This window comes from Montipora foliosa, chromosome 5 (genome assembly GCF_036669935.1).
Source record: "Montipora foliosa isolate CH-2021 chromosome 5, ASM3666993v2, whole genome shotgun sequence".
Classification (NCBI taxonomy): domain Eukaryota; kingdom Metazoa; phylum Cnidaria; class Anthozoa; order Scleractinia; family Acroporidae; genus Montipora; species Montipora foliosa.
This window is the reverse complement of record NC_090873.1, coordinates 37,786,535-37,814,034: the sequence shown is the minus strand read 5'-3', so window position 1 is coordinate 37,814,034 and position 27,500 is coordinate 37,786,535. Positions and strand designations below refer to the sequence as shown.

At 39.9% G+C, this 27,500-nt stretch overlaps 2 protein-coding genes across 6 annotated transcripts in view; one reads left to right on the top strand and one right to left on the bottom strand.

The window, feature by feature from the left end:
- Positions 1-27,500, top strand: part of LOC138004097 (streptococcal hemagglutinin-like) — a 49,685-nt gene that overhangs the window by 18,545 nt on the left and 3,640 nt on the right. For 2 of the 5 annotated variants that reach the window (XM_068850503.1, XM_068850505.1), the window contains 6 exons: positions 14,663-14,815; positions 16,197-18,071; positions 18,192-18,299; positions 19,638-19,751; positions 24,005-24,118; positions 25,934-26,047. In XM_068850503.1, the coding sequence (XP_068706604.1) occupies positions 14,749-14,815; positions 16,197-18,071; positions 18,192-18,299; positions 19,638-19,751; positions 24,005-24,118; positions 25,934-26,047 (2,392 nt within the window). In that variant the 5' untranslated portion in view covers positions 14,663-14,748. Of the gene's footprint in view, positions 1-14,562; positions 14,816-16,196; positions 18,072-18,191; positions 18,300-19,637; positions 19,752-24,004; positions 24,119-25,933; positions 26,048-27,500 lie in introns of all 5 variants that reach the window. The other 3 variants (XM_068850502.1, XM_068850504.1, XM_068850506.1) reach the window with 2 other exon arrangements.
- LOC138004148 (uncharacterized) lies at positions 7,388-12,770 on the bottom strand. Its single transcript, XM_068850581.1, has 12 exons — positions 11,838-12,770; positions 11,491-11,594; positions 10,761-10,876; positions 10,509-10,582; positions 10,297-10,409; positions 10,091-10,186; positions 9,911-10,003; positions 9,734-9,834; positions 9,305-9,457; positions 8,795-8,914; positions 8,291-8,468; positions 7,388-7,907 (listed from the first exon to the last, which is right to left on the bottom strand). The coding sequence occupies exons 1-11, from the start codon at positions 12,443-12,445 to the stop codon at positions 8,295-8,297; spliced, it is 1,752 nt and encodes a 583-aa protein (XP_068706682.1). The 5' UTR covers positions 12,446-12,770; the 3' UTR covers positions 7,388-7,907; positions 8,291-8,294.

The following is a 27,500-nucleotide window of genomic DNA, read 5'->3' as shown; positions in this document are numbered from 1 at the left end:
CAGGAACGCTAGATCATTGTATCAATTTTGAGTGCGTTATTGCAGAGAAATGTCACGGGAAATGTGTCGCGACCAAAGCTGGCCACAGACTAGAATGGACGTGAAGAATGGACGTAAACAATGCAACGACATCGAATGATACCATGATCTCATCTTCTGTAATTGGTTGATGTAGTGATGGCCGAGATATAAACAGATTCGTCAGACTTAAGTACAACACACTTTAATTCACAAACACGCCATGCTTCTTCCCTTGTAATACATCATGTAGTAATCACCAAATGTCTCTTAAGCTAAAAACTACATTCCCTTCCTTTGTTAAAACAGAACTCAACTTATAACAAACAATAAAATGCTTAACACAGTCTATTGTCCCGAGATTCATAAACGATCTCAACAATCGTAAAACTCTTTTTCCTAACAGTCTCAACAGTCTTTTAAAACTATTCACTTTTCCAGAACAAAGTGTTTAAACTTGGCTGCATGGCATCCGTATAGTTCGGTTTGGCCTTCTCCGTGGCTGTGTGGTTACTGAGGTTTCTGAGGTACCTACAGGCAGGGGTGAGATCACCGGACTCGCTGGGGTTTCAGCTCCCACAAAGTTCTCCGGCTTCTCTGGGGTTTTATAAGGTTTAAGAAATGAACTATTTCTCCGATGTACTACACCTTCGGCTGATTTCAAGGTTAGTTCTTGTCCCTCCTTTGTCTAAACAGTGTAAGGCTCGGTGTCAAAGTTGGGAGTTAACTTTCCGGGTGACTTGCTGTTCTTGACAAGGACTTTATCTCCAGGAGTGATAGAGTTATCAAGAGCGTGTCGCCGTTTGTCAGCATACACTTTGCCTGCAAGCTTCTGATTAATTCCAGTCGGGATCTCTAATGCCTTCATCCAGAACACTCTTATTGGGACGTAATTCCGGTAACTTAGTTTTAAGTTCTCTTCCAAACATCAGAAATGCTGGGGTTGCTCCTGTACTGCTGTGGGGGGTTGTTCTGTATGCTAACAGGAATTTGTTCAATTCTTCTTTCCACTTTTTTCCTTCTACTTCAGCTATTTTGAGTGACTTCAATAATGTTCGGTTCTGGCGCTCTACTTCCCCATTTGCTTGGGGCCAGAGGGGTGGGGATTTTCGATGTTCAATCCCATGGTCAGTTAGAAAAGCTTCAAATTCTTCAGATACAAATTAGGGAGCATTGTCCGACTTAAGACTGAATGAGTAGCCATACCGTGTAAATATGAGCGCCTCTATCATCTTTTGAGAGGTGGTTGTGCGCATGAAAACTACTTCAAAGAAACGGCTGTAGTCACTACTACAAGTAGGTTTTCTCCAGAAGGAAATGGACCTAAGACATCGATGGCTACATCTTGCCATGGACCGGACGGTGGTTCTATTCGCTGCATTGGTTCAGGTGGACAAAATTCTCCCACTACTTGTTATCCCGGGCAGCTCCTGCAAACTTTCTCCGCATCAAAATCTATTTTGGGCCACCAAACTTTCGTTCTCAACTGGGTTTTCATCTTCATAATACCTGGATGCCCCTCATGTGCTAAACGCAGTACTTCACGTCTGAGACTCTGAGGGATGACGATCCTTGTTCCACGCATGACTAACTTCCCTATTGTGCAAAGTTCATTCTTCACACTCAGGTAATGAGGCATTTTGCATTGAGACCAGTCACCACTTTGTATGTAGTATCTAATACTACACAGTTCAGGATATTTTTCTGATTCTCTTTCAATTTCTCTTGCAGTCATAGCCATTGGCGTACTTTCTTGTACAATAACTCTAACAAAGTCAGCTTCCTCGCCACTGGGATCTTTCTGATCCATAGAATTTAGCCTTGAAAGGGCGTCAGCGATGTTGGTCTTACCAGGACGGTAAATCACTTTGAAATTGTATCTCTGCAAGCGAAGGACTCATCGCTCTATTCGTGCGGACGGCTTAGAGGACGTGTTATAGATGTGCTTCAGAGGTTTATGATCGGTCTCTAGCTCAAATTCTCGACCATAAACATACAGCTTGAACCTCTCGCAAGCCCATACCAACGCAAGACCTTCCTTTTCTTTCTGGGAATAGCGCCTTTCCACGTCGGTAAGATTTCGCGATGCATAGGAGATCACCCTCCACATGCCATCTTGTAGCTGAGTGAGAACAGCTCCAACACCTGTGGGACCTGCGTCGACTACTATTCGCGTTCTGCATTCATTCTTGAAGTAGGCGAGTGTATCTGCTTGGGTTAGCAGATCTTTCAACTTCTGGAAGGATTTCTCTTGGGCGTCTCCCCACATGAAATGTTGATCCCTTCTTGTAAGGATTCTGAGCGGTCGGGCGACCTGGGCGTAATCTGGCACGAACTTGGTGCAGTATTGTACTAGCCCTAAAAACGATCTGACTTCTGTGGTATTCTGAGGTGGCTTGACATTTTGAATTGCAGACACTTTCTCTTCACTTGGTGAAATTCCTTGTTTGCTCTAGTCATGTCCAAAGAATGTTAATTTTGGAAGTCTGAACTGGCACTTCTTCTCATTCAAGGTCAATCCACACTTTCTGAGACGGCGCAGAACAGCTAGAAGATTTTCATCATGTTCCTGGATTCCACATCCGTGGATGATTAAGTCGTCAGCAATATTTTTAACTCCTTTGCAACCAATCAGAGCATCCTTAACAATCTTCTGATATTTCTCTGGAGCTGAGGTTATTCCAAACATTAACCTCTTGTAACGAAAAAGACCCCTGTGTGTTATGAAGGTAGTAATCTGACGTGATTCTGCATCGAGCTCTACTTGATGGAAGCCCCATTTCAAGTCCAACTTACTGAAAACAGTAGACGCATTTAAATCGTGCAGGACTTCCTCAATCGTAGGAATAGGGTGCCTCTCCATTTCAATTGCTTCATTAGCTCTTCTCATATCGACACAGATGCGAATATCCCCATCTGGTTTCGGGACAACCACAAGAGGTGAAACCCATTCTGTAGGGCCTCTGGGTACTTCTTCAATTATGTCTTCCTTTAGTAATTCATCTGATTTCTTGTCGACTTTCTCTCTTAGACCAAATGATAATTTTCTGACAGGTTGTGCAACAGGATTTACATCTTTGTTCACATGCAATTTCAGCTGGTAATCTTTCAATTTACCCACTCCCATGAAAACATCAGGAAAGTTCTTAACAATGTCCACAGATGTCCCTTCACTTGTAATAGAGTATGCTTGGGGGGAGTTAGGAGGGCCAACTCTTCGCACGTTCAATTTCTCTGCCTTATCCCTTCCAAGCAAAGCTCTGCCATGACTTTCCACAACGGTAAACTCGGCTACACACCTCTCTCCAGACGCCTCACAATAAACTTCACTCTCAAATGTTCCAACTACCTCAACTGGTTCACTTTGGCCGTAAGCAAACAGCTTCCTTTTGCACCTTTGGGATCTGCATTTCACACCTTCTTGTTTTAAACTTTCCCACGTGTCACGATCCACAATATTGCATGTCGCTCCTGAGTCAATAAGGACATTCTTAAGCTGCACACCCCCAATGCACAAATCAGCAACTCCACTCAAGTCACCACCACATTTCACAACAAAAGCATAATAATCTTCTTCTGGCTCCTCTGAAATTTGATTAGCACTATCTGAACGCTGTTTTTCACTTGGACGTTTCCTTTCCACTTTAGATCGGCAACAGGCTGCAAAATGACCAAGGAGACCACACTTGTTACAGGCTTTTCCGAGTGCTGGACAACTGCTGTCTCGTTCAGAATGACCAGTTCTGCCACACCGGGTGCATTTCCTTTCTTTCAAAACCTTCTTTTCTTTTCCAAGTTTCTTTGCTGCCCTCTCCTTTTCTTTCCTTTGATGATCTTTTTGACTGATTCTGTTAACTCGCTCAAGACCTCCCATGGACTGCATTTTAGTGTTGACCGACTCGTGGACGCGTGCAGTTTCCTGTAGCACAGTCAAGGTTGCATTACTCGCTTTCTCGAGAAATTTTCGACGAAGTCTTGAATCTTTACATTTTTCAATGATCTGGTCTCGGATGGCTTCATCCACATTTGCAAAATCACAAGATATGGCTTTCTGATGTAGTCGGCAAACAAACTGATCGATGGTTTCTCCCTCTGTCTGTTGCATCTGGCGAAATACGTGTCGCTCAAATGGGACGTTGACTTTTGGCGTGAAATAGTTATCCAGAGCTGCTAGACAATCGTTAAATGTAGTTTCGTTATCCTCAGGTACTAAAGTGTAGTAAATCTCTTGTAATTCCATACCTTCCGAATGTAACAGCAATGCTATTTTCTGACCTTTATTGGTTACTCCTTTCAAGGCCACATAAAGGTTAAAGGCACGTTTCCATCGTTTCCATCGAACAGAAAGTGAATTTGGCTCTCCCTTTTGGTCGAAGTGAGGTAGGCCTTGGATATCTAAGACTTGTTTCACGGTCGCTCCGCCAGGATCGGAGGGAGTTGTTGATGTGGTCGAGCCACTCACTTGTTCTCCAGGTGCTGACATTCCGATTGTTTAGACGAATTAAGCTATCAAAATTTAATCCGTAACCACTTAAGTACTCCACGTATCACCGTCCTCGTCGCCAAATGTAGTGATGGCCGAGATATAAACAGATTCGTCAGACTGACGTGTATGATTACACCATACGTCGAATTTCTAATGAATTCCCGTGTTAAAAAGTTACTCTTAATTGTAGATGCTGTATTGGTATTTTAACTGCGCTTCCTTTGCTTTCTTGAGGAGACTGAGTCCCCATTTGTCCGCTTCCCGCTCGATGGCCGCCACGACTCGACATGGTAACACACGATCAAATCTTCTTCCAAACAACAAAATCAAAGAAAAAAAAGGAGCAAAAAACCACGACGAAAATACAGTGAATTTGTAGGATATAATAGGATATTTGGTTCACTAAAGTGACTACGGATGGCTTTGATTGTGTAAGATATTGACACCCCAGACACCCCTTTGAAAAAGTAGGCCATCTTTTTCAAAAATTTTGGCATGCTATCACGCATGCGTCACCGGTCACACTGCTCCTTTAACGACGTGATCACTCAATTTTCTTTTTTTTTTTTCTTGCAGTTCGTTTTCGTTTTTCCATACTCACTCTTTTGACAATGTCAAATGTAAATTCCCTGCACTGGGAAAGTGTAGGTTGTATCAGCCTGCTTGAAAGAATGTCCAAGAAGATTAAAAATCTTTCCGTTAATCTTTGGAAATCCTAAATTTTTAAAGAATGTGTATAATGATAGTGGCACATTTACATATTCTTTAAACACGAAGCCGCGCTATATAAGGAAGCTTCCCTGGGAAGCCCGTGGCTCATTTGCCAATCAACTCTGACGAGTGCGGATTAAATCCAATATGGCGGACGAATCCACCACTAGAAGGGTAAGTGGAGTGCAGAGATGAGTGTTTTTTTTGTTCATTTGTCCTGGCCAATTATGTACAACAACCAAATGTATTCGAAAACCGTTTTATTTAAGGTGACTATTCTTCTCGATGAATCCCTAATTGAAGAATTGAGAGGTTGGCTGACGATAAACTGTGGCGAGATCGTGAAGGTGGAGAAGCCCCGTAATAAAAACAAACCAGTTCCAGGTAAAACCGCCTTGAGCAGAACATTATCACTTATAAAGTTGAGCACGCAATATTAACAAAAGCTTTCTTTGTTGTTTTTGTATTGCGCTGTTTGTGTCTCAATTCATAACTGCCAGAGCGTGAATTATACATATTTATAATCTTCAGCATTCACTTACGTGTGGCATTCTTGAAAAAAAAAAAAACATCTGTTAAGTTTCGTCGTCTCTTGTCATTTGATGGAATTTTCGCTTTTACTTCAGGGGTTTTAAGGGAATTATTGGAGTGATTCAATTCGAAACGGTACAACTTCATATTAGGCGCCATATTTATATCAACTTGTATTTATGTCTCGGGTTCATTATATGCTCATGTTATCAATTACACCACCTCATCGAGAAAATAATGCATATGAAAGGAAACTTCTTTTTTTTCTTTGTCTGCAACAAGAACATCATGAAGCCACTGAAGTTCATGACCAAGTGACCCTTCAGCCACCAAGGAGTTTCGATGACCTACAGCGAGAAGTTGTTTCCGCCGAAAGCCATCACGAAGAGGAATTAGACGATGGACGCTGTATATTTTGTCGAAACTCGCCGTGCGTTCTTAGGAGTGAGAACCTGCCAGACAAACTGCGAGCTTCTGGTCCACCACGTATGACAAATCATTGCAAAAGAAAGGCAGACTACAGAGCATTATACACCATCCTAAAAAGGAAAGGGTTGTGGCGTGACCCTATTTATGTGCAGAGGAAAGAGGCCCTGGGTTGCTACATTGATGATGTGCGTGAAGTAATGCCTGTCTGCGTGGTTGAAGACGTTAGGAAGCGATGGCCTAATCCGGACGGGGTACCGTATTGTGGTCACCGACGGACATGAAGAAACTTGGAAACTGTGTGTTTATAGTTTTACGATAGGGAGGGGGTGTATTAGTTAGAGAATACAACACTATCACCGGCATGATTTTGTCACTTTATTTCAGTTATGATACATAAGCACTTTCAAAAATTATAAACCTGCAACACATCACATGTGCCTCTTCAAGTATGCAGCTAACCTTGAGCCAGTCCAATGTCACGGCCTGTTCATCGATTGCTGGAGAAATAACAAAAAGTAAAGGTGTATAGATTGCATGACACCCAACCCTCAACAGCCTTTGACATTCCACATAATACCAACACAGGGCTGCTAGGTCTCGTTTGATGTGCAAATTTAACCCTTACCAAGTTCGCAACATTGTCTACAAGTCAAGTCAAAGAAGCCAAGATTTACATCTTATTGTTATGGAGTAAAATAACAAGGTGAAAGTGAAAAAAAAGAGATTAAATACAGTGGAGGTTAGGACACTGAAATAGTTAGAAGAACTAATCTGATAGGCACATTTTTCCTATACAAAAATCAACCACATCAACAAGTTGCACGGACGTTTTGTCGAAGTGTGAAAAATTCTCCCAAGCGAGAATATGACATAAAGGGGTTATGAATACATCAATGACTGATTGGAAGTATGATATGGAGAAAAAAGACATAAACACCTGTCAGATTGTTTCCGGACTCTAAATTTTTCGTTTATTACACAAGTTTGACCGTCAAAGTTGTGTATTAAACAACTTTGACGGTCAAACTTGTGTAATACACAACTTTGACGGTCAAACTTGTGTATTACACAATTTTAACCGTCACTTTTGGCGGTCAAAGTTGTGTAATACACAAGTTTGACCGTCAAAGTTGTGTATTACACAAGTTTGACCGTCAAAGTTGTGTATTACACAAGTTCGACCGTCAAAGTTGTTTCATACACAACTTTGACGGTCAAACTTGTGTAATAAACGAAAAATTTAGAGTCCGGAAACAATCTGACAGGTGTTCATATGAGCTTGTTCATTGCCCATGTATGCACAAGAGATACATGTATGTCCTGCCATTTTATTTCCTAGGAGAAAACGGTTTAAAATAATAAATTCACACCCCTACTACAAAAACAATCTTAGAGGTGCAGTATATGTAGGTAAATAAATTGATGGTCATTGACTTTCATAGATTGGGTGGCTCCTAAAGGAGCCGTTTTTTCTTTACAATCTGTCAATATTTTGTCTTTACTGCACAATCAATAAGGAATATGTTCCTCTTTGAACACTGTCACAACAACTGCAAAATAATGAGAACACAAATAGCAATCAATATGTTATGGCTATAAACCCCACAAACTCTTCACAGAATGGGCCACAGAGTTCCAGGTGTGGTGATCTGTCCTCCGTGGTTTACAATGGCTGGGCGAGCAAATCATAATGTTGATATAAATGACCTTCACTCTGCTTTGCATGTACAATCTGAGGATAAATAAGGATTTTGATAACATTTCAACAACAACCTGAGAGGAGGTGTTTATTTTCTGTTCAGAATGCTTTAATTAACATGTGTTGTGCTGGCGAAAACAAGGATAAAAGAGAATGTGTGTAGCAGGGACCAGATTGCAACTGCATGTTTATAATGAAATACAAAATATCAAACATTACATTTTTCATAGCTTGTTAACAACTCCTCTTTGAGGGGCTTATCAAGGTCAATATCAAAGAAATAATGCATATCTGCATAGAATCTAACAACTCTACCACTTCCAAAGAGTGGAAGACAGATCAGTAACATTGCAGCTATATGCAGGAGCAACCAAGGAGGTGGACTGGGAACTACCCACATTTATGTGATTACTAACCAATTTACAATGTAAGTGGAGCAGCAGATATTTTGTTTCTTTCAAACAATGTATGCCATATTGCCTCTCTGAATGCAAAGGTCTTTGGTCGCAGAACTCTGGTGGGAGCCATTCTCCCAGGATGCCTCGAATGCTGATAATATTGCACTGAATAAACATCTCGACCAACATTCTCATTCTATAATAGCAAGATTTGGAATTTTGCAGTCAGAACTACACTATAAGGCCCACTAAATCGATCAATCATAGCACAGAATTAATTTAACACAGTCATACATGAATGCAAAGGCATGTACTGAAGTTCAAAAGTACAGTGTGTATAGAACTGGTGTGAAAATCCCTCTGCATATTTGCAGCACTGGCTGTATAGTTTGAAAAGTACATTCAGATGCTTCAAGCCAGCCAAGTGTGATACGCATGGCTCCAAGTACACTGCCATACATTATAAATGATGCTGTGTGTAAAATGTACGAAGTAAAAAAGCACTACAATGACAAAACTTACCCAATCCAATATGGCAAGAGACACTCTCATCTCATATGTGTCATCACCAAAATGAATCCTCTTGGGGGCATATATGAGCACAACAACATGGAAGGACTCTATGTAAAAGGTGTCTCGGCACTGAAAAGAATTGTGAGGAAAACAGATACAATTTATAGTCAAAGAAAGCTTGGTATGCATCACAAGTTTTCCCTACCAAACAAAGTGTTGCATACCTTTTCCTAAGTGAGTTTGAGGGCCATAGTGAGGGTTACCGGTACAGTATGCAAGGTAGCATGTCAGTAATATCTCTTGGAAACCAAAGAAAGTGTGAAAGCACACACTGAAATTTAGCAGTGGGTGCTTTGCAATACAGAGTGGCCGAGGACCTATCATAGCGTGCATACTACCTAACAAACTAAATCAAAGATAAGTACTTCACAAGAGTATCTTGTGTTGGGGTACATAGAATTTCTCTGAATGGATTTTCTGCATGGAACGTATAGTCAGGTTGGAAATTTGCACACATACCAGGAGGTAATCTGATGGATTCTTATAGATTGTGGTCTTCATTATTGCAGTCCTGTATGCATCCACAGCTTTCGGATCAGACACTTCCTTTTTGCTACAGATGTAACCGGCATGCTTGCACCTGGAGTCTTGGTGACACAAGTCATGTTTTCCCTGTGAAAATTTAATAATATTAGACTTCAGGAAAACAGTAGGAAATCAAAAAGTAATTGTGTCTATGGGCAAGTAACACTATAAATAATATTTTGGACTGTCATATTATTATCACCTGGAGATATATCCTTCAAATTAAATGAGGGCTATGTCATTTCTTCTACATTCAAACAGTGATTCACTTCATTCACAGCAGTGCAACAATGCCCAATAATGTAAATAGGAAATGAATGTGAAGACTAAATTCTTGTTAGATAAGGAACTAACTACATGTACCTGATAATGGTCCACAATATTTAACAGATACTGCTGAAATCCAGCTGCTGTGCCATCATTGTTTCTCATGGCCCAGTAAAAGTGAGTTTTGGTGGCTTTTGCTGCAACGACACAAAAATAAAGTTGTTTGAAGGGACAGCCTAAAAGACCTATCTTGAACTGAAAACATCTCTTTACCTTTGTCAGACAGTTGTGTGAACCATTTGATACCTTCATCACGACGCGTACCACTGCACACCTTTTTCATGTCTCTTGCCACTCCCTTTGTACCTACGGGGTAAGGTCAAGGTACAAGTAATCATTACTGTGGCCTATGAGAGAAAACAGCACATGTTCCTCCCTCTCATTAGCATTTACCATGCCAAGTATCAAAAGAGTTTTTGATCCCTTTTCCTTGGAACCATGCCTTCAATGCCATGACACAGTCATGAGCAATTTCTTTAACATTATGACCTATTTGTGAAGGAAACAACAGAGTAGCATTTGTTAATTCCCAGCAACCCTCCCGTACCATACAAATAAATTATGGTAAACCAAAGACATTGTAAAACAGGTCAAACAACCCTGGTTCTCAATTAGGTTTGTGATCATCTCCTTGGTCATGGGTACTTCTCTGCTGGGAGCACTTCTTTCATTCTCACGACTCCAGTTACAAACAGCAATGATCTTTTTGTTACTGAAAATAAAATAAAGTGTGGACACAATAAGAGAACTGAGTAAATGGTACTGTAACATTGGTAGCAGTACCTCAGATATGTGAATGCAATATTCTAACCTCATAGAAATGGCCGAGACTGTTGAATGCATTGCAGCTCTACTGGAGTCATGTCTTGCATCAGTGATGACACACTGATGAGAATATAGTCCCACATAAAAAAGTGAAAAAGCCACATTTAACATTACTAAACATAACAATACATGTACTTAGGATTGTAACTAATTTCTCATACTTTGACATTCCTGCTATATGTAAGGTCTGTTGTCACCTGAATGACTAAAAATGATTCTGATTTGCCAAACTACTTACATCACCATTCAGGATATAATTTACAGTGCCTTGAACTTCCCTTCTTGCATCTCCCATTGAATTCACAGACAGCTCCCTCACTATTGCCATGTAGCCAAAACCATTCTCTTTGTATACTACATGGACATTACAAACAATACACAGGCAGTAAACAAGGTTAGCATGTAATTCTGTGGCCCAAATCCAATGTGCCTGCATGGGCCCGGTTTTTCAAAAGCCGCTCAACGCTAATCCCAGCTTAAAAATTAACCAACGAGTTATATCTCTACTCCCATCTGCTGTTCAACGCAGAGGTTTGGCAAAACTCTACAATAGAAGAAGTCAATCTTGAAAAACAAAACTAAGGAAAAGAAACCTTCAGCAAAGAGTTGAAAACATAAAAAGAAAGTTTATGCTAATCCTGGATTAAGTCAATCGGCTTTCGAACAACCAGGCCCTGGACAGTAACCTATTGTGGACACATTAATTTCAATCTACAAAACTGTTAATGATGGGGACCCAAAGGAAAAGAAATTCCTTAATGTGAAGGCTTTTTTGCTTATCATTATCATAATCATAACAACGCTTTTTCAAGAGGTAAATGAAGCAATATAGTGAAGGGTCTATCCCCATGCACCTTGCACAATGGTGATTGCTTAGTCCTATTTTTCAGTGCAAGCAAAGTGGTACAGACATTTTAATAATGACTAAATCAGACTATTTATACAAGGTTATAAAGCAAGCAACCCACTTGTGTCTATTGTCTTGTCCATGACTGAACCAATGTTTGCTGCTTCGGCAAAATTGTGGTACTGACTCTCTGTTAAACCAGTGCAGGTGAATGCATGAACCATTCTACAAAAAAAAAATGGTCAAGATGTCAGTAAAAAGGGTCAAATATTGCACGGACAGCACATTGTTAGTCAGCTTTCTGCATGAATTTTAAAAACACTGGAATTTGGAAACTGAGACTGCACTGGGTAACCTGGACCAGACAATCACTGGAAGGTTTGTAGTGTTAAACAATAATATAGCAAATTATCCTTATTTTGGCATCATGTGTTTAATTATAAAATTGCACAGAAAGAAATAACTTACCTAACATTTGCAAAGTACTTAGCAGGATGTCCAAGCACTCCTGAACTAAGCCACACAACCAAATCACTGCAGACACAAGGCACTTCCAACCGACAGACATGACCCTGCTTTGAAAATTTCACTCCAGACCATCTATAGCCAGCACCACAAAATTCGCAGTTTTGATTCTCCGAGAAGTACTTGGCCAAAGACCTCAAGGATTCGCCAGTGCAAACGAAACATGGGTCATCCACTTTAGCATTAACATAAATCTGTCTTTTTTGTGGCCGTCGTCGTTGTTGTTGTTCTTCTGCCGGACTCTCAGTCATAGGTGGCGAAGAACCTGGCCATGATTGAGTAGCAGCTGAGGGTTTCACTAGCTCAAAGTAAGATAATAAAGCTTCTAGGAGATCGGCGTTTTGGGTAGGCGAGGTTTTCCGATCAATTCCAAGAAGCGATTTCGCATGATTTAGTCGACTGCGAAGATCTTCCAATCGTTTCTCGTCTCCCGCTTTTACTTCGACAGTCAGACTGAAATGGGGATTTCGCTTCCCGGGATCTCTCTTGGCGTTTGTTTGTTTGTTTCTCTCGATTTTGCTTTTCTTCGATGGTGGACAAGACCCCAACATGGCAATTCGCTAAGACAATCACTAAGGCACTCTAGAAAAGAACTTGCAAACGAAAGCAGAAGTACAAACGCTTTACACGGAATTATGGCCGCCAATCTCTTTCCAAAGCTTTGGAATTACGCATACACTGTGTGTGAAACTGCTTGACAAGATTCTAACATCTGCAGGCACGTACCAGATTCGCAAACCCTTCCAGTGACCGGTGGGGAAACGTTTGGTCAAGAAGGCCGCAACGAAAATGGCGCGAGATTCAAATGCTTCTGCTGCGAGCCGTGTTTTGCGTGCGATACAGACTTCTTGTAAATGCAACAAAGACTTGCACTTCAAGATTCGGATCAAGAACATTTATTAAGTCTTTGTATAACATGTTTGGGGTGTTTAAGGCCAGAATCATTCGTTGACGGACCAAACGGTAGTTCATCGCATCATCCGCCATATTGAATTTTGCTCTTCGTTCAAATTGGGGGGAGGAGCTTATGCCCTTTTATAGCGCGGCTTCGTGTTTAAGGGCGCGCTGCTTTGACTGTTTAAGAATAAGGGATTAATTAGTGGGAGCTTATAATTACCCCAAGAAATGAAGTTGACACAAGTTGCCATTCCCAGCGACTTCTAACTTCGGTCCTTTCCTCCTCTGGTAGTGCTTTGGGTGACCGAACACAGTTTTCGGGCGCGCTCTTGCTAACGCCATGCAGCGCCCTCGCAGGGACTGCAAAACAGTAAACATGGCTCCAATACAGCAATCATTTTATTTGCTCAATTCTTCCGCTTTCTGCACTATTTTTCCTCATAATTAAACAAAATGCTTTGATGGCTTTAGTCTTTTATGAGAAATGTATGTTAGAAAAGGTAACAATGCAAAGAACACCGCAATTCGCAGATTTTTCTTTGTTATCGAAAGAACGCAGCTAAATTCAGCGCATGCGTAGTAAGTTAAAAAATTGCGATTGAATGCGGAATAGCTTTCTCAGAAATACATCTTTTTCTCAAGAACCACTCGTTAGAATTTGACGAAATTTGGCACGAAATTTTGGCACAAAATTGAACCTTAACACAGGAAATTCTAGATTTTCTAGTGAACCTTTAACAAAGGGTAATTAAAGTTCTCTCTGTCAAAATATTATTAAAATAATGTTAACTTATGAGCATCGCTACAAGCTTGCTGCAAGCAAATTATAAAGAAAATCTAACAACCAGATTTTCTGCAAAAAAACAAAACCGATTTTAAAGACCGGTTTATATTTATTCATGTTGCCATGGCAACGGTATATACGTCAGCTTAACTATTCAAAAACCGAAGTTCGTGTTGTTAACTTGCTTGCTACCATTTTTGCCGACCAAAGGATCAAGGGTTTTAGAGAAAAAGGTAAATGAAAAAAAATATTTATGTGTGAGTGCTTGAACGGCCGACAGTGTTCCAGGTCACACTTGACTGAATTCAGCTGTCACGCAGAAAATAAACATGGCATCATATTTTTGTTCGATATTTTTTGGACTCCAAATCATCGAATATTGATAAATATGCATTTCTATGCTTTTCTGAAGCTGTATTTATTCTAGACTTCAACAGAAAAAGCAAACAAAAAGAAAAAAAAAAAGAATAAATAAATAAAAAGAAATAACGTCTTAAAATCTCTGCGTGTGAAAAATACTGCGCATACCATCGCATGACACTGCCCCTTCAAGGAGGTCGATCGGTCACACTACAGAAAATCATCGGAAAACAAAAAAAAGGTGGTCATCAAGCAACTGAAGTTTTTCCGTGTTTCTGTCCAAGAGAACTTTATTTTTATCTTTCACCGGTTTTTTAAACTTCATGCCTTTCTTGAGTCAGATTTCAATCAATGTGCAAATGCATTTGTTCGAACACGCTTAATTATTTAATTAATCCATGGCAAGAGGGACTGAGCCACCAGACATGCAAATCTTTCTAGTAATGTCAATCAAACATGAATAATATAATAATAATGATAATAATAATAATAATAATAATAATAATAATAATAATGATAATGATAATGATAATGATAATGATAATGATAATGATAATGATAATGATAATGATAACGATAATGATAATGATAATGGTAATGATAAAGTTCTTTTCCTTGTTTTCTTAGAATATTGTCAGGCCAAATATCTGCATTGACAGTTATTGATGCGAAGCAATCCTGGACTGATTGAGCTTGCCTAAAATGTATTATGAATTCTATCGCACAGGGAACTCCTTAGCTTGAACAGGGGCAAGATTACACAAGATCTAACAAGATATCCTTCACACGGTGTTAGTATTACAGTCAGCAGATATGGTTCTCAAGATACACCGGCTTATACTTTTGACCACTGCATTCAGTATGCTTCATACGAAAGAGAGTAAGTTGACGTATTTAACTTAACAGAATCTGATGTCTCTGAGAGAGAATTGCTTAAATTGTCTACATAGGTGTGAGGATCGCTTGTAATCGTCTATAACCCGCACTTCAAATATACACTTTTATTAAAACTGAAAAACTGAACCACGGATGTCAGATTTCCACCATTTTCATTGGCTTGCCGGACACAGGCTATCGTTTCATGTACCTGCTGTACCTAATATGTCAAGGAACGCGTAGGCAATAAAGCGAGGTGAAAACGTTTTTGCAGTTCTGGGAATAAGTGGCCGACAAGAGGTCGTTTTGGACCGGAATTGTCCGAAGTGGAAATCGATTCTTCAATGGTAGAGTTGTCGATCCTGGAGTTTTAAATAAAACGATCATTCTACTGGGGGTTGCTGGATATAAAATGTTTATAACCAACTCGGCGCTTCTCTATCACTTCATATCCAGCGCAGAGCTCTCAAGTCTTAAAGTTTCCAAAGCGTGAGATGCTTGCTCGAGATTGTGCCAAAGGCGTAAGTGCCCCGTGTTTCTTGTGCCGGGGGCGCCAAACAATTCTAGGGAGGTCCGGGGGCATGCTCCATCTGAAATTTTTTGAAATTTTCACTTTTCAGATCGCTGGAAATGCACCGTCGAATCCGCCATTTTGTTTCTTTCATGCTGCTTTCTAAGAGAGCCCATGTTATTATGGTCAGCCTGAGCTAACATATCGCGCTATAATTCATATATTAATGGGTGAAAGTCCTGAAGAAACAAGAAAATTGGTCGCACACGAACAGATTGAACATTGGCCGAAGTTCAGTGCCAGTGAAGGAATGAATTGGGAATTCATGAGCACTTCTGAAAGCTCAAAAAGTAGAGTTACCTTTGAGAAAAGTGCCAATGCGTGAGAAATGGTCGTGTCGGCGTGAGAGCGTGAGATTGCATCGAAATGCGGAAGAGCTCTGCCAGCGCGCCCTCGTAGAACAATTTTTATTATTTGAAATCATCAGTCCTTTCACAGAAACATATAATCGAGTCCAAAAATGTGACCTGCTCCCAACTAAGTGCCTTGATAGCTTAGTTGGTAGAGCATTGCACCGGCCAAGTTATGGCCCAGCAGATGGGACCTGATCATTAAAACGCCTCTGATTGCTTGTCGTACTTAATGCAAAATCGCGGATCGTACAAGGAACACAATACAGCCACGGTTTTATCCCGCGAAAAATCTAGCAGTAGTCGTTCTAAAAGTAGATAATACCGTCGCAGATCGAGACTTCTGAGTTCTGGTTATAATTTTACTTCCACTTAACTGTCTCCTGAGCATATCAATTGCCCCAAGCAGAAAAACCAACCACTCAAAAAAAAATTAACAAGAAGGGTGCATACTTTTGTTCCAGCACATGGGCAAAGCTCCTGGAGGAAATCTTCATCACCCAGTGAGTCTATGAGTGATTTGATGTCACTTTCCATCAGTGGTTCTTTAAGTGTGACAAAAAGCAGCTCAAATGTTGCTTCCGTATCCCTAAAGAAGAGCTTGTTTGCAAGTATGTCGACATCAAATTTAAGGAGAGTTTTCTTCAGCACATCCACGATGAAATCAACAGCTTCCTTCTCGTCCACGCAAAGTGCAGCACCTAGCACTTCAAAATCAACTTCGGCAAGCGCTTTGACGGGGATCTCTACCTCAGCGAAGACGAGTGTATCAACGAAAGTGTCCTTGTTGTCCTCTCCAAGCGCAGAAACCAGTGCGTCAACTTCAATATCCAAAAGTGTGCCCCAAAGTGTTTCCACGTTCTCAGCTAGTAAATCCGTTTCATCTTCAGTTTTTTCAGTAAGGAGCTCTTCAACATCAAACTCAGTCAGTGTTATGAGCAAGACTATCTCAAAGACTATTTCTATATCAACAAGCGAGTCAGCGAGCGAGTCAGCATCGGTGTCACCCTCACATATTGTCTCGCCAAGTTTGTCTCCGTCCGACGTATTAAGCGTTTATCCAAGAGTGTTAAGTTCAAAATCAGCCAATGTTTTCATTTCACCTTCAACAAGTCCCTCCACATCAGCCAGCATTTCCGTCTCCACTTCAGATTGCCTTTTCTTCTCACTATCAACCTCACTATTGTTCACCAGCACTTTGGTTTCATCCTCACAAAGTGTCTCGCCAAGATTGTCGCATTCCATGTCACTTACTATTCCTAAAAGGGCGTCTAGCTCAACATCAACCAGGGTCTCCATTTTACCTTCTGCAAGTTCCTCCACCAGTGTTTCAGCATCAAAATCGACGAGCACATCGGCCAGCATACCGGTTTCCACCTCGGAGAGCATTTCCTCTTCGCTATCGACCCCTATCAGCCTCCCTCCAAGTGTGTCGATCTCCATTTCAAGCAGTCTTTCCACCAGTACGTCGGTCTCATCCTCACAAAGTGTCTCGCCAAGTTTGACGCTTTCCGTGTCACTTAGCGTTTCTCAAAGTGCACCTCGCTCAACTTCAACCGATGTCTCCATTTTATTTTCTGCAAGTTCCTCCACCAGTGAGTCAGCATTAATATCTGACAGCATTTCAAGTAGTGTGTCAGCATCAAAATTAACGAGCGCATCAGCCAGCATACCGGCTTCCACCTCGGAGAGCATTTCCTCCTCGCTATCGACCTCTATCAGCCTCTCTCTAAGTGTGTCGGTTTCCACTTCAAGCAGTTTTTCCACCAGCACGTCGTTGTCATCCTCTCAAAGTGTCTCGCCTAGTCTGACGCTTTCCGTGTCACCTTGCGTTTCTCAAAGTGCACCTAGCTCAACATCAACCGGGGTCTCCATTATACCTTCTGCAAGTTCCTCCACCAGTGTGTCAGCATCAATATCTGACAGCATCTCAAGCAGTGTGTCAGCAGCAAAATCGACGAGCACATCAGCCAGCATACCGGTTTCCACCTCGGAGAGCATTTACTCCTCACTATCAACCTCTATCAGCCTCCCTCCAAGTGTGTCGATCTCCACTTCAAGCAGTTTTTCCACCAGTACGTCGTTCTCATCCTCTCAAAGTGTCTCGCCTAGTCTGACGCTTTCCGTGTCACCTTTCGTTTCTCAAAGTGCACCTAGCTCAACATCAACAGGGGTCTCCATTTTATCTTCTGCAAGTTCCTCCACCAATGTGACTCCATCGATATCTGACGGTATTTCAAGTAGTGTGTTACCATCAAAGTCGAGTGTGCCTAGCCAGTTCCCGATTTCTTCAGTCGTTCCAACATCTTCTTTACCACTCGCTGTATCCAGTTCTACAGGTAACTTTTGTTTTGTTAACGATGTTGTTTCTCTGTACTTTTTTTCATAAATGTGCTTCCCTATGCATGAACAGTAATAATAATGAAGCTTCCATGTACTTGTTTTTGTTTTAAATATAGACTTTTGCTTGGGAGTGGCCTGTTCTGGTAGAGGAGAGTGCCTTAACAGACAAAACGGATTCAATTGCTCATGTAATGCTGGGTTTACTGGATCTCTTTGTGAAATAGGTAACCTCTTACTAATCCAAACCAATAATCACCAGCATCAACAACATTGCTGTCGTCACTCTTATCATGATCATTCAAATTTCAAAGTATTTTTCGAAATTCAAACCGCTTTTTAATTAGAGCTTAAAACAAACTTACCATTAAAAAATGCAAAAGAAAAGGGGTGAGGGTCTGATCTTTATTGCAACTACGATGCCAACTACACATTGTTAGACAGCGCTTTACAAATGTGCTATGCGGATGTAATTCCTTACTGGAAAGAATTAGCCAATATCACATGGAAGACGAAAAAGTATTTAGAAGATAAAATTATGTGGAATGCCCGATGCATAAAAATAAAGGTAAGGTCAGTATTCTTCCGAATTGGCATCAGAACGGGATTATCACTGAAAGTAGCTAGCGTCATCGAGAAACAAACAAGTGTTTTCTTTACCCTCAATTCTATTCAACAGAAATTCCACCTTAAATGTAATTTCTTTACAAAATTAAGGATAACTATCTAACTGAGATACTGTGTTCGTGGAAAGAACTGTTATAATCGCAAGCACAAGAAACCAGAAACAGAGAGCCCTCTACTCCCATGCCAACTCAGTATACAAAGCCTAATGTGTCAAAAACTGAGTAACCTTTCGATCAAGCGTAAAAATCTGCTTTCTCCTACAGAAGACAAAAGACTCGGCCAGCGTGGTTTGGATTAGTCGCAACGCCGCTAAGTGCACTCACTGCTATTATTGTTAGAAAGAAATTTTTTTCACTTGTAACTGTCCTTTTCGGCCTTACACCAAGCAAACTATTTCCAATTTATTTGTACACTGGCCATTGCCTATGTCTTTCTGGAAAGAATTTGATAAGTGGTACAGTTTATTGTGCAACGTAAAAAGAAAACAAAAACTTTATGTGGAGGTTGTTAGTGAAAACAAATTACTTAATTTTATGGCGTCATAAAAAACTCATCTTCGCTGTAAAATCTTAACCACCTTATTCTTAACGGTAAATAATTGCTGTTCACCTCTGCTGAAAAAAAGCCCAAAATATTAGTGTGTGGAATTCGTTGTTTTCGTGCAAGAAAAAGTAAATCTTGAAAAGTATATTTCGGTCTACGCGTGCAAATAAACGTAGCCCTTTTAACTCAAAGTGGATAGTTTTTGTGTAATATAATTGTACGTGTAGTTGAGTGTGGTAAGTGAGTAATGATGTAGTGTGTTTAAGGATTGTATCGTAAGAAGAGCTCGTATCATCGTTATATCCCATTTTGAGCTATCAGAATAACGAAGTCAAATTCACCGGAAACGACTGTAAACAAAGAAAAATAAGCTGCTACTTATTTTTTTCCCTTAGATATCGATGACTGCCTAGGTGTCGACTGTTCTGGAAGAGGAGATTGCCGTGACAGAGTAAACGGATTTTTGTGTCAGTGTAATGCAGGCTTTACTGGAAAACTTTGTGAAACAGGTAAACTAAACTATAGGGCTTCTACCTAATGACATGAAAATTGTACATTGAAAACTGTCATTATCTTGACAAGAAACGACATTTTTTTGTCAAATTTGGTCCTATCACAATGACAATCAACATAATACTAGAATAATCTAACATTTAAAACTCTATGTTGAAACGATGTGCAACATGTATTGCTTCACACAAGGTGAGGATTAAAGGGAAAGTACGATCTAGACAAAGTTTCTCTGAATCGAAAGTCCTTTACCTGTATTGTCATACTTGACAACTCATTTTGACTAAATGTGTTTAAATAGCCAACAATAACGCTTAAAAAATAGGCAAATTTAAATTGAAATCCGCCATCTTTGTTTTTGTGTATGCAAACGAGGCTATGACGTAGCAATAGTCAAGGATTTCTACGGATGACTGAAAGGCCGTTTACGCGACAGAAAAATTGGGTACGGACCCGACAAGAAAAGAGTACGGACATCACATTTTTGCCCATGTAAACTTTGCGGATCATGTCTTTTGGCATGGGTACGGACCCGTGTTTTTTTGGTTTTGGGGCCATAGACGTCTATGGCCCGAAAACAAAAAAAACACGGGTCCGTACCAGTTTCTTCATTTTCTTACGTCAGCTTGCTTAATAACCTCATTGATCGCATGCGCACTAAAAATGCGCGGAGCTCTGGGGTCAAGAGTGCTGTTGATTTCAACATGGCGGCTGGCGAGAATTCACAGGAAAAGGTTCTCTTAACTTCAAGGTAGATTTAGTCGATTTCTGTTTCGACAAAAATCGTATGCAAACGGAAATCACGGGATCATCTGTCGTTATTTTGTTTTAGAGAGAATTACGCATGCCCGGTAGCAGCATACAGCTGCACCAGTTACCTTAGTCTCGTACCAGAAAGTGGTCCGATTCCCCAAAAGAACAATATAAACGAAACTTTTGAAATTTGGTCCATAGACCTCTTTCGGTCCGACCTGCGCTTAAACATCATCCGTGTAAAGGGCTAAAATTATGCAGTCCGTACCACTTTTAGGACGGGTCCGTACCCGATTTTTCTGTCGTGTAAACGGCCTTTAAATGTACTTGTTATAAAGAAGAAAAACACAGGCGAGGAGAGCAATACTTTGCAGACTTGAATCTTAATCCAGAGACTAAATTGTGTAGATATTGGCTCCACCTCTGAACAGATTTACCTCGTGGTCGTTAAACAGGGTTTTATATGTGAGTTATCTGCAGGAGTTTTACAAAGCGAAAGAGAGCTTGCAGTGCTATCCCGCTCTCATTGCTATGAAATAAATGCTTGGAAATCAAGCTTAATCTGTCTACCCTGGCTTTCTACGAGATTCCTGTTACAACTTCAAAACAAACGATCGATTTATATACTTTCATCAAATGGTAAGAGTAAATCGTTTCAGTAGTTTCAAGACTGCTAACAAAATTTAACCACACTTCAAGTTGCGTTTATAGGCGCATAACAGTGAAAGTCGTGTGTATATGGCTTGCTTCAGTTTTCTCGCTCCAATATGTTGATATTTCGGACTAGTTGACTGAGATTTCCGTATGAAGCGAATGTCACCAAGACCAATATTCATATCCTGAAGATCCCGCTTGAAGTCCTGCTTGATAATATGACAGACACGAACAGATAATATAGCAGTCAGGTTTTCACGTTTGAGGAATCCATCCACGTTCTATTTTCCCCGGCCAATTTTTCTTTAAATTTTAATTTTCGGGTATAAGCTTCGGTTTTTTTTAATTTTTGAATGTGTTCTCAGGTCTAGACTTGTGTCTAGTTTCATCCCCCTCGAAAGCGTACACCCCAACAGCGGTAATAGTTGACGTGAAGAAGCCTTGCTGCGTGTATTGAGCAACATCTGAAAGTCTCGTCGTCATAATGAATTAAACGCTTCCTCGTGTGAAAGCAAACAAATACGTTTGCTGAAGCATCGAAGACGGCTGTCGCTATAGGAAGAGAGTGAAAATGGTACGCTTGTCGAATATTTCTTGTGTCGCATGTTCAAGGTTTTTGTCTCGTTTACATTTGCTCTGGCTGAATTTTTCCGCCTAGTTTGATTGACTAGAAAATGTATAAGTATTAAGTGACTTGAGTTTCTGTCGCACTTGTGGCCTACATGGCCTACTACCTATTGAACCACAAAACAGTTTACTATAGTTCACCTTACATTTGAATTTCGCGAAGCAGAAAGGTCACACAACATTGAGAAAGTGATCGAGGATCTAAGAACTTGGTAAGGTCGAACATATTTGTTGACTATTGCTACCTCATAACACGTCATATCCAAGATGGCGCTCTGCAAGGCACGAAAGAGGCAACTTCAAAGTGCCTTGTCACATTTTAACAGGGAACTGGAAAAAACGGCTATTATTTTTCAATACCTATAGGAAAGTTTTTATAATTTAGAGAAACTTTTTCTAGAACGTACTTTCCCGTTAAGCCCTTTATTAAATTTTCGACCTCGGATGATATTGTATTCCAGCTTTTATGATGACCTAATACAGAAACTGATTCCGTCAAATGTTGCCAAGCTGAAAAATTTGGCTTGAATTTAACGAAAATTTAATAAAACAATTATTCGATTCTCGCTTGTGAGATATGAAACAGGTTATAGCCAACCCTTCGCGACTCCTTGTCTATTTACTATTACATATCCAACAGGTGCTTATGGAATAACAGACGATAGGCTCGAGAGAGAAATACCACTTAAACGTAACTTTGCCCAATGCGAATGATTTGTTCTTGCCTCGAAAGAAACATGGAATTTCCATGTCCCTTTGCGTTTTGCCTTTGAAAGGAAGGGGGAATTTCCATGTTCCTTTGCGTTTGTCTGTGGGAGGAACATGGAAATGAAAGAAACAGAGAAATTTTTACCCTTTTTTTCGCTCTGCTTATGAAAGGAACATGGGAACTTCCGTGTTCTTTCCTGTTCTTCTCATTAAAGGGATAATGAAATTTCCATTTCCATTACCGGCAAAGCGAAAGGAAAATAGACATCATTCCTGCATGGCTGTGAAAGAAACAGACATTTCTTTTTATTTTTCGAATTCTCACTGAAAGAAACAATTACAGCTTTGCGCATTTTTGCGTGGCAATATCCATATCATTAAAGTGCTACTATGATAAAAAATTCATTTCCTTTTCTTCTTCAGATTTTGAAAGCGTGTTCGCTTAACAGCTGATTGGCAAAATTCTGAGCTATGATTTTTATCCAAAGGCTGTTTGTTTTGAGTGTATAGTTGGATTTCACGGTTTGCCATTACTCACGTTCGAAACTGACCGATTGGACCTCAGAGGGTTACATCTAGGGAAAAGTGACGTCAGTTACTCACTAGCTTAAATTTTTAGCGTGTAAACACAACTTATTATATATCCAAAACACCAGTTTAAATATCTGAAGTCCGAAACTTCCGCGCTGCATATTAATTCAGCCACGTACACACACATTGCATTCTTAAGGCACTGAGTCTTTGACGTCATTTTCTCCTCGACCCAGCTCTCTGCAGATTTTAAAGTTAGTAATGGCCGACCAATAAATAACAAAATTCCAGTTAAAATAAACAGGTGTCTTTTTAAAATCAAAACTTAAAATTTCTGTCACTTAGTGTTTAGTTAACATGGCTTTGAAAACCAAAGAAAAAGAAGAAGAAAAAGGAATTTTTTGGTCGTAGTCGCACTTAAACTGCATTTGTCAGCATGGTTGCTTAAGTCAATTGAGTGGATCACACAAATATATATGTTATTTGCCAGCTGCGCTGGGAGGTCTGTATAGCGAAAAACTGTGACCGAGGTCTTGAAAATGCTGCTTGATGCCGTAGGCAGAAGGCAGCTTTTTCAAGACTGAGGTCACAGTTTTTAATTATACGGACCGACCCTTAGCTGGTAAATAAATTTTTATTTTTTTCCCTGTCTCTGTCTGTGTCTCTGTCTATGTCTCTGTCTCTGTCTCTGTCTCTGTCTCTGTCTCTGTCTCTGTCTCTGTCTCTGTCTCTGTCTCTGTCTCTGTCTCTGTCTCTGTCTCTGTCTCTGTCTCTGTCTCTGTCTCTGTCTCTGTCTCTGTCTCTGTCTCTGTCTCTGTCTCTGTCTCTGTCTCTGTCTCTGTCTCTGTCTCTGTCTCTGTCTGTTTCTCTGTCTGTGTCTGTGTCTGTGTCTGTGTCTGTGTCTGTGTCTGTTTCTCTGTCTCTGTCTCTGTCTCTGTCTCTGTCTCTGTCCCTCTCTGTTATTTACTTTTTCCCTTAGATATCGATGACTGCCTAGGTGTCGACTGTTCTGGAAGAGGAGATTGCCGTGACAGAGTAAACGGATTTTTGTGCCAGTGTAATACAGGCCTTACTGGAAAACTTTGTGAAACAGGTAAACTAAACTATGGGGCCTCTACCTAATGACATGAAAATCGTACATTTAAAATTGTCATTATCTTGGCAAGAAACGACATTTTTTTGTCAAATCTGGTCCTATCACAATGAGAATCAACATAATACTAGAATAATCTGACATTTAAAACTCTACAAGTCACGATAGAGGCAACTTCAAAGTGCCTTGTCACATTTTAACAGGGAACTGGACAAAACGGCTATTATTTTCCAATACCTGGAGGAAAGTTTTCATAATTTAGAGAAACTTTTTCTACACCGTACTTTCCCTTTACGCCTTTTATTAAATTTTCGACCTCGGATGAAATTGCATTCCAGCTTTATGATGACCTTAAATACAAACTGATTGCGTCAAATGTTGCCAAGCTGAAAAAATTTGGCTTGAATTTAACGAAAATTTAATAAAACAATTATTCGATTCTCGCTTGTGAGATATGAAACAGGTTATAGCCAACCCTTCGCGACTCGTTGGCTATTTACTATCACATATCCAACAGGTGCTTATGGAATAATAGACGATAGGCTCGAGAGAGAAATACCACTTAAACGTAACTTTGCCCAATGCGAATGATGTTATCTTGCCTCGAAAGAACATGGAACTGCAATGCCCCTTTGCATTTTGCCTTTGAAAGGAAGGGGGAATTTCCATGTTCCTTTGCGTTTGTCTGTGGGAGGAACATGGAAATGAAAGGAACAGAGAAATTTTTACCCTTTTTTCGTTCTGCCTATGAAAGGAAAATGGGATCTTCCGTGTTCTTTCCCGTTCTTCTCATTAAAGGGATAAGGAAATTTCCATTTCATTTATAGGCAAAACGAAAGGAAAATACACATCATTCCTGCATGACTGTGAAAGAAACAGACATTTATTTTTATTTTTCGAATTCTCACTGAAAGAAACAATTACAGCTTTGCGCATTTTTGCGTGGCAATATCCATATCATTAAAGTGCTACTATGATAAAAAATTCATTTCCTTTTCTTCTTCAGATTTTGAAAGCGTGTTCGCTTAACAGCTGATTGGCAGAATTCTGAGCTATGATTTTTATCCAAAGACTGTTTGTTTTGAGTGTAAGGTTGGATTTCACGGTCCGCCATTACTCACGTTCGAAACTGACCGATTGGACCTCAGAGGGTTACATCTAGGGAAAAGTGACGTCAGTTACTCACTAGCTTAAATTTTTAGCGTGTAAACGCAACTTATTATATGTGCAAAACACCAATTTAAATATCTGAAGTCCGAAACTTCCGCGCTGCATATTAATTCAGCCACGTACACACACATTGCATTCTTAAAGCACTGAGTCTTTGACGTCATTTTCTCCTCGACTTAGCCCTCTGAAGATTTTAAAGTTAGTAATGGCCGACCAATAAATAACAAAATTCCAGTTAAAATAAACAGGTGTCTTTTTAAAATCAAAACTTTAAACTTGGGTCACTTAGTGTTTAGTTAACATGGCTTTGAAAACCAAAGAAAAAGAAGAAGAAAAAGGAATTTTTTGGTCGTAGTCGCACTTAAACTGCATTTTTCAGCATGGTTGCTTAAGTCAATTAAGTGGATCATACAAATATATGTGTTATTTGCCAGCTGCGCTGAGAGGTCCGTACAGCGAAAAACTGTGACCGAAGTCTTGAAAATGCTGCTTGATGCCGTAGGCAGAAGGCAGTTTTTTCAAGACTGACGTCACAGTTTTTAATTATACGGACCGACACTTAGCTGGTAAATAATTTTTTTTTTCCCTCTATCTCTGTCTCTGTCTCTGTCTCTGTCCCTCTCTGCTATTTATTTTTCCCCTTAGATATCGATGACTGCCTTGGTGTCGACTGTTCTGGAAGGGGAGATTGCCGTGACAGAGTAAACGGACTTTTGTGCCAGTGTAATGCGGGCTTTACTGGAAAACTTTGTGAAATAGGTAAACTAAACTATGGGGCTTTTACCTAATGACATGAAAATCGTCCATTGAAAATTGTCATTATCTTGACAAGAAACGACATTTTTTTGTCAAATCTTGTCGTATCACAATGAGAATCAACATAATACTAGAATAATCTGACATTTAAAAGTCTACAAGTCACGAAAGAGGCAACTTCAAAGTACCTTGTCACATTTTAACAGGGAACGGGACAAAACGGCTATTATTTTCCAATACCTGGAGGAAAGTTTTAATAATTTAGAGAAACTTTTTCTAGACCGTACTTTCCCTTTAAGCCTTTTATTAATTTTTCGGCCTCGGATGAAATTGCACTTCAGCTTCATGATGACCTAATATAGAAACTAATTGTGTCAAATGTTCCCAAGCTGAAAAAAATTTGGCTTGAATTTAACGAAAATTTCATAAAACAATTATTGGATTCTCGCTTGTGAGATATGAAACCGGTTATAGCCAACCCCCTCGCGACTCGTTGGCTATTTACTATCACATATCCAATAGATGCTTATGGAATAATAGACGATGGGCTCTTTCCAGGAACTTGGAAATTTCCATTTTCCTTTGCGTTCTGCTTGTGAGAGGAACATTGAAATTTTTACGTTTTTTTTTCGTTCTGTCTACGAAAGGAACATGGGAACTTCCGTTTTCTTTCCTGTTCTTCTCATTAAAGGGATAATGAAATTTCAATTTTTTTTATTGGCAAAACGAAAGGAACATAGAAATCATTCCTGCATGGCTGTGAAAAAAACGGACATTTCTTTTTATTTTTCGAATTCTCACGGAAAGAAACAATTACAGCTTTGCGCATTTTTGCAGGACGAGAACGTAGCAATATCGATATCATTAAAGTGCTACTATGATCAAAAATTCATTTCCTTTTTTTTCTTCAGATTTTGAAAGCGTGTTCGCTCAAAAGCTGATTGGCAAAATTCTGAGCTTTGATTTTTATCCAGACTGTTTATTTTGAGTGTAAGGTTGGATTTCACGGTCCGCCACTACTCACGTTCGAAACTGACCGATTGGACCTCAGAGGGTAACGTCTAAGGAAAAGTGACGTCAGTTACTCACTAGCTTAAATTTTCAGCGTGTAAACGCAACTTATTATATGTGCAAAACACCAGTTTAAATATCTGAAGTCCGAAACTTCCGCGCTGCATATTAATTCAGCCACGTACACACACATTGCATTCTTAAGGCACTGAGTCTTTGACGTCATTTTCTCCTCGATCCAGCTCTCTGAAGATTTTAAAGTTAGTAATGGCCGACCAATAAATAACAAAATTCCGGTTAAAATAAATAGGTGTCTTTTTAAAATCAAAACTTAAAACTTCTGTCACTTAGTGTTTAGTTAACATGGCTTTGAAAACCAAAGAAAAAGAAGAAGAAAAAGGAATTTTTTGGTCGTAGTCGCACTTTAACTGCATTTGTTAGCATG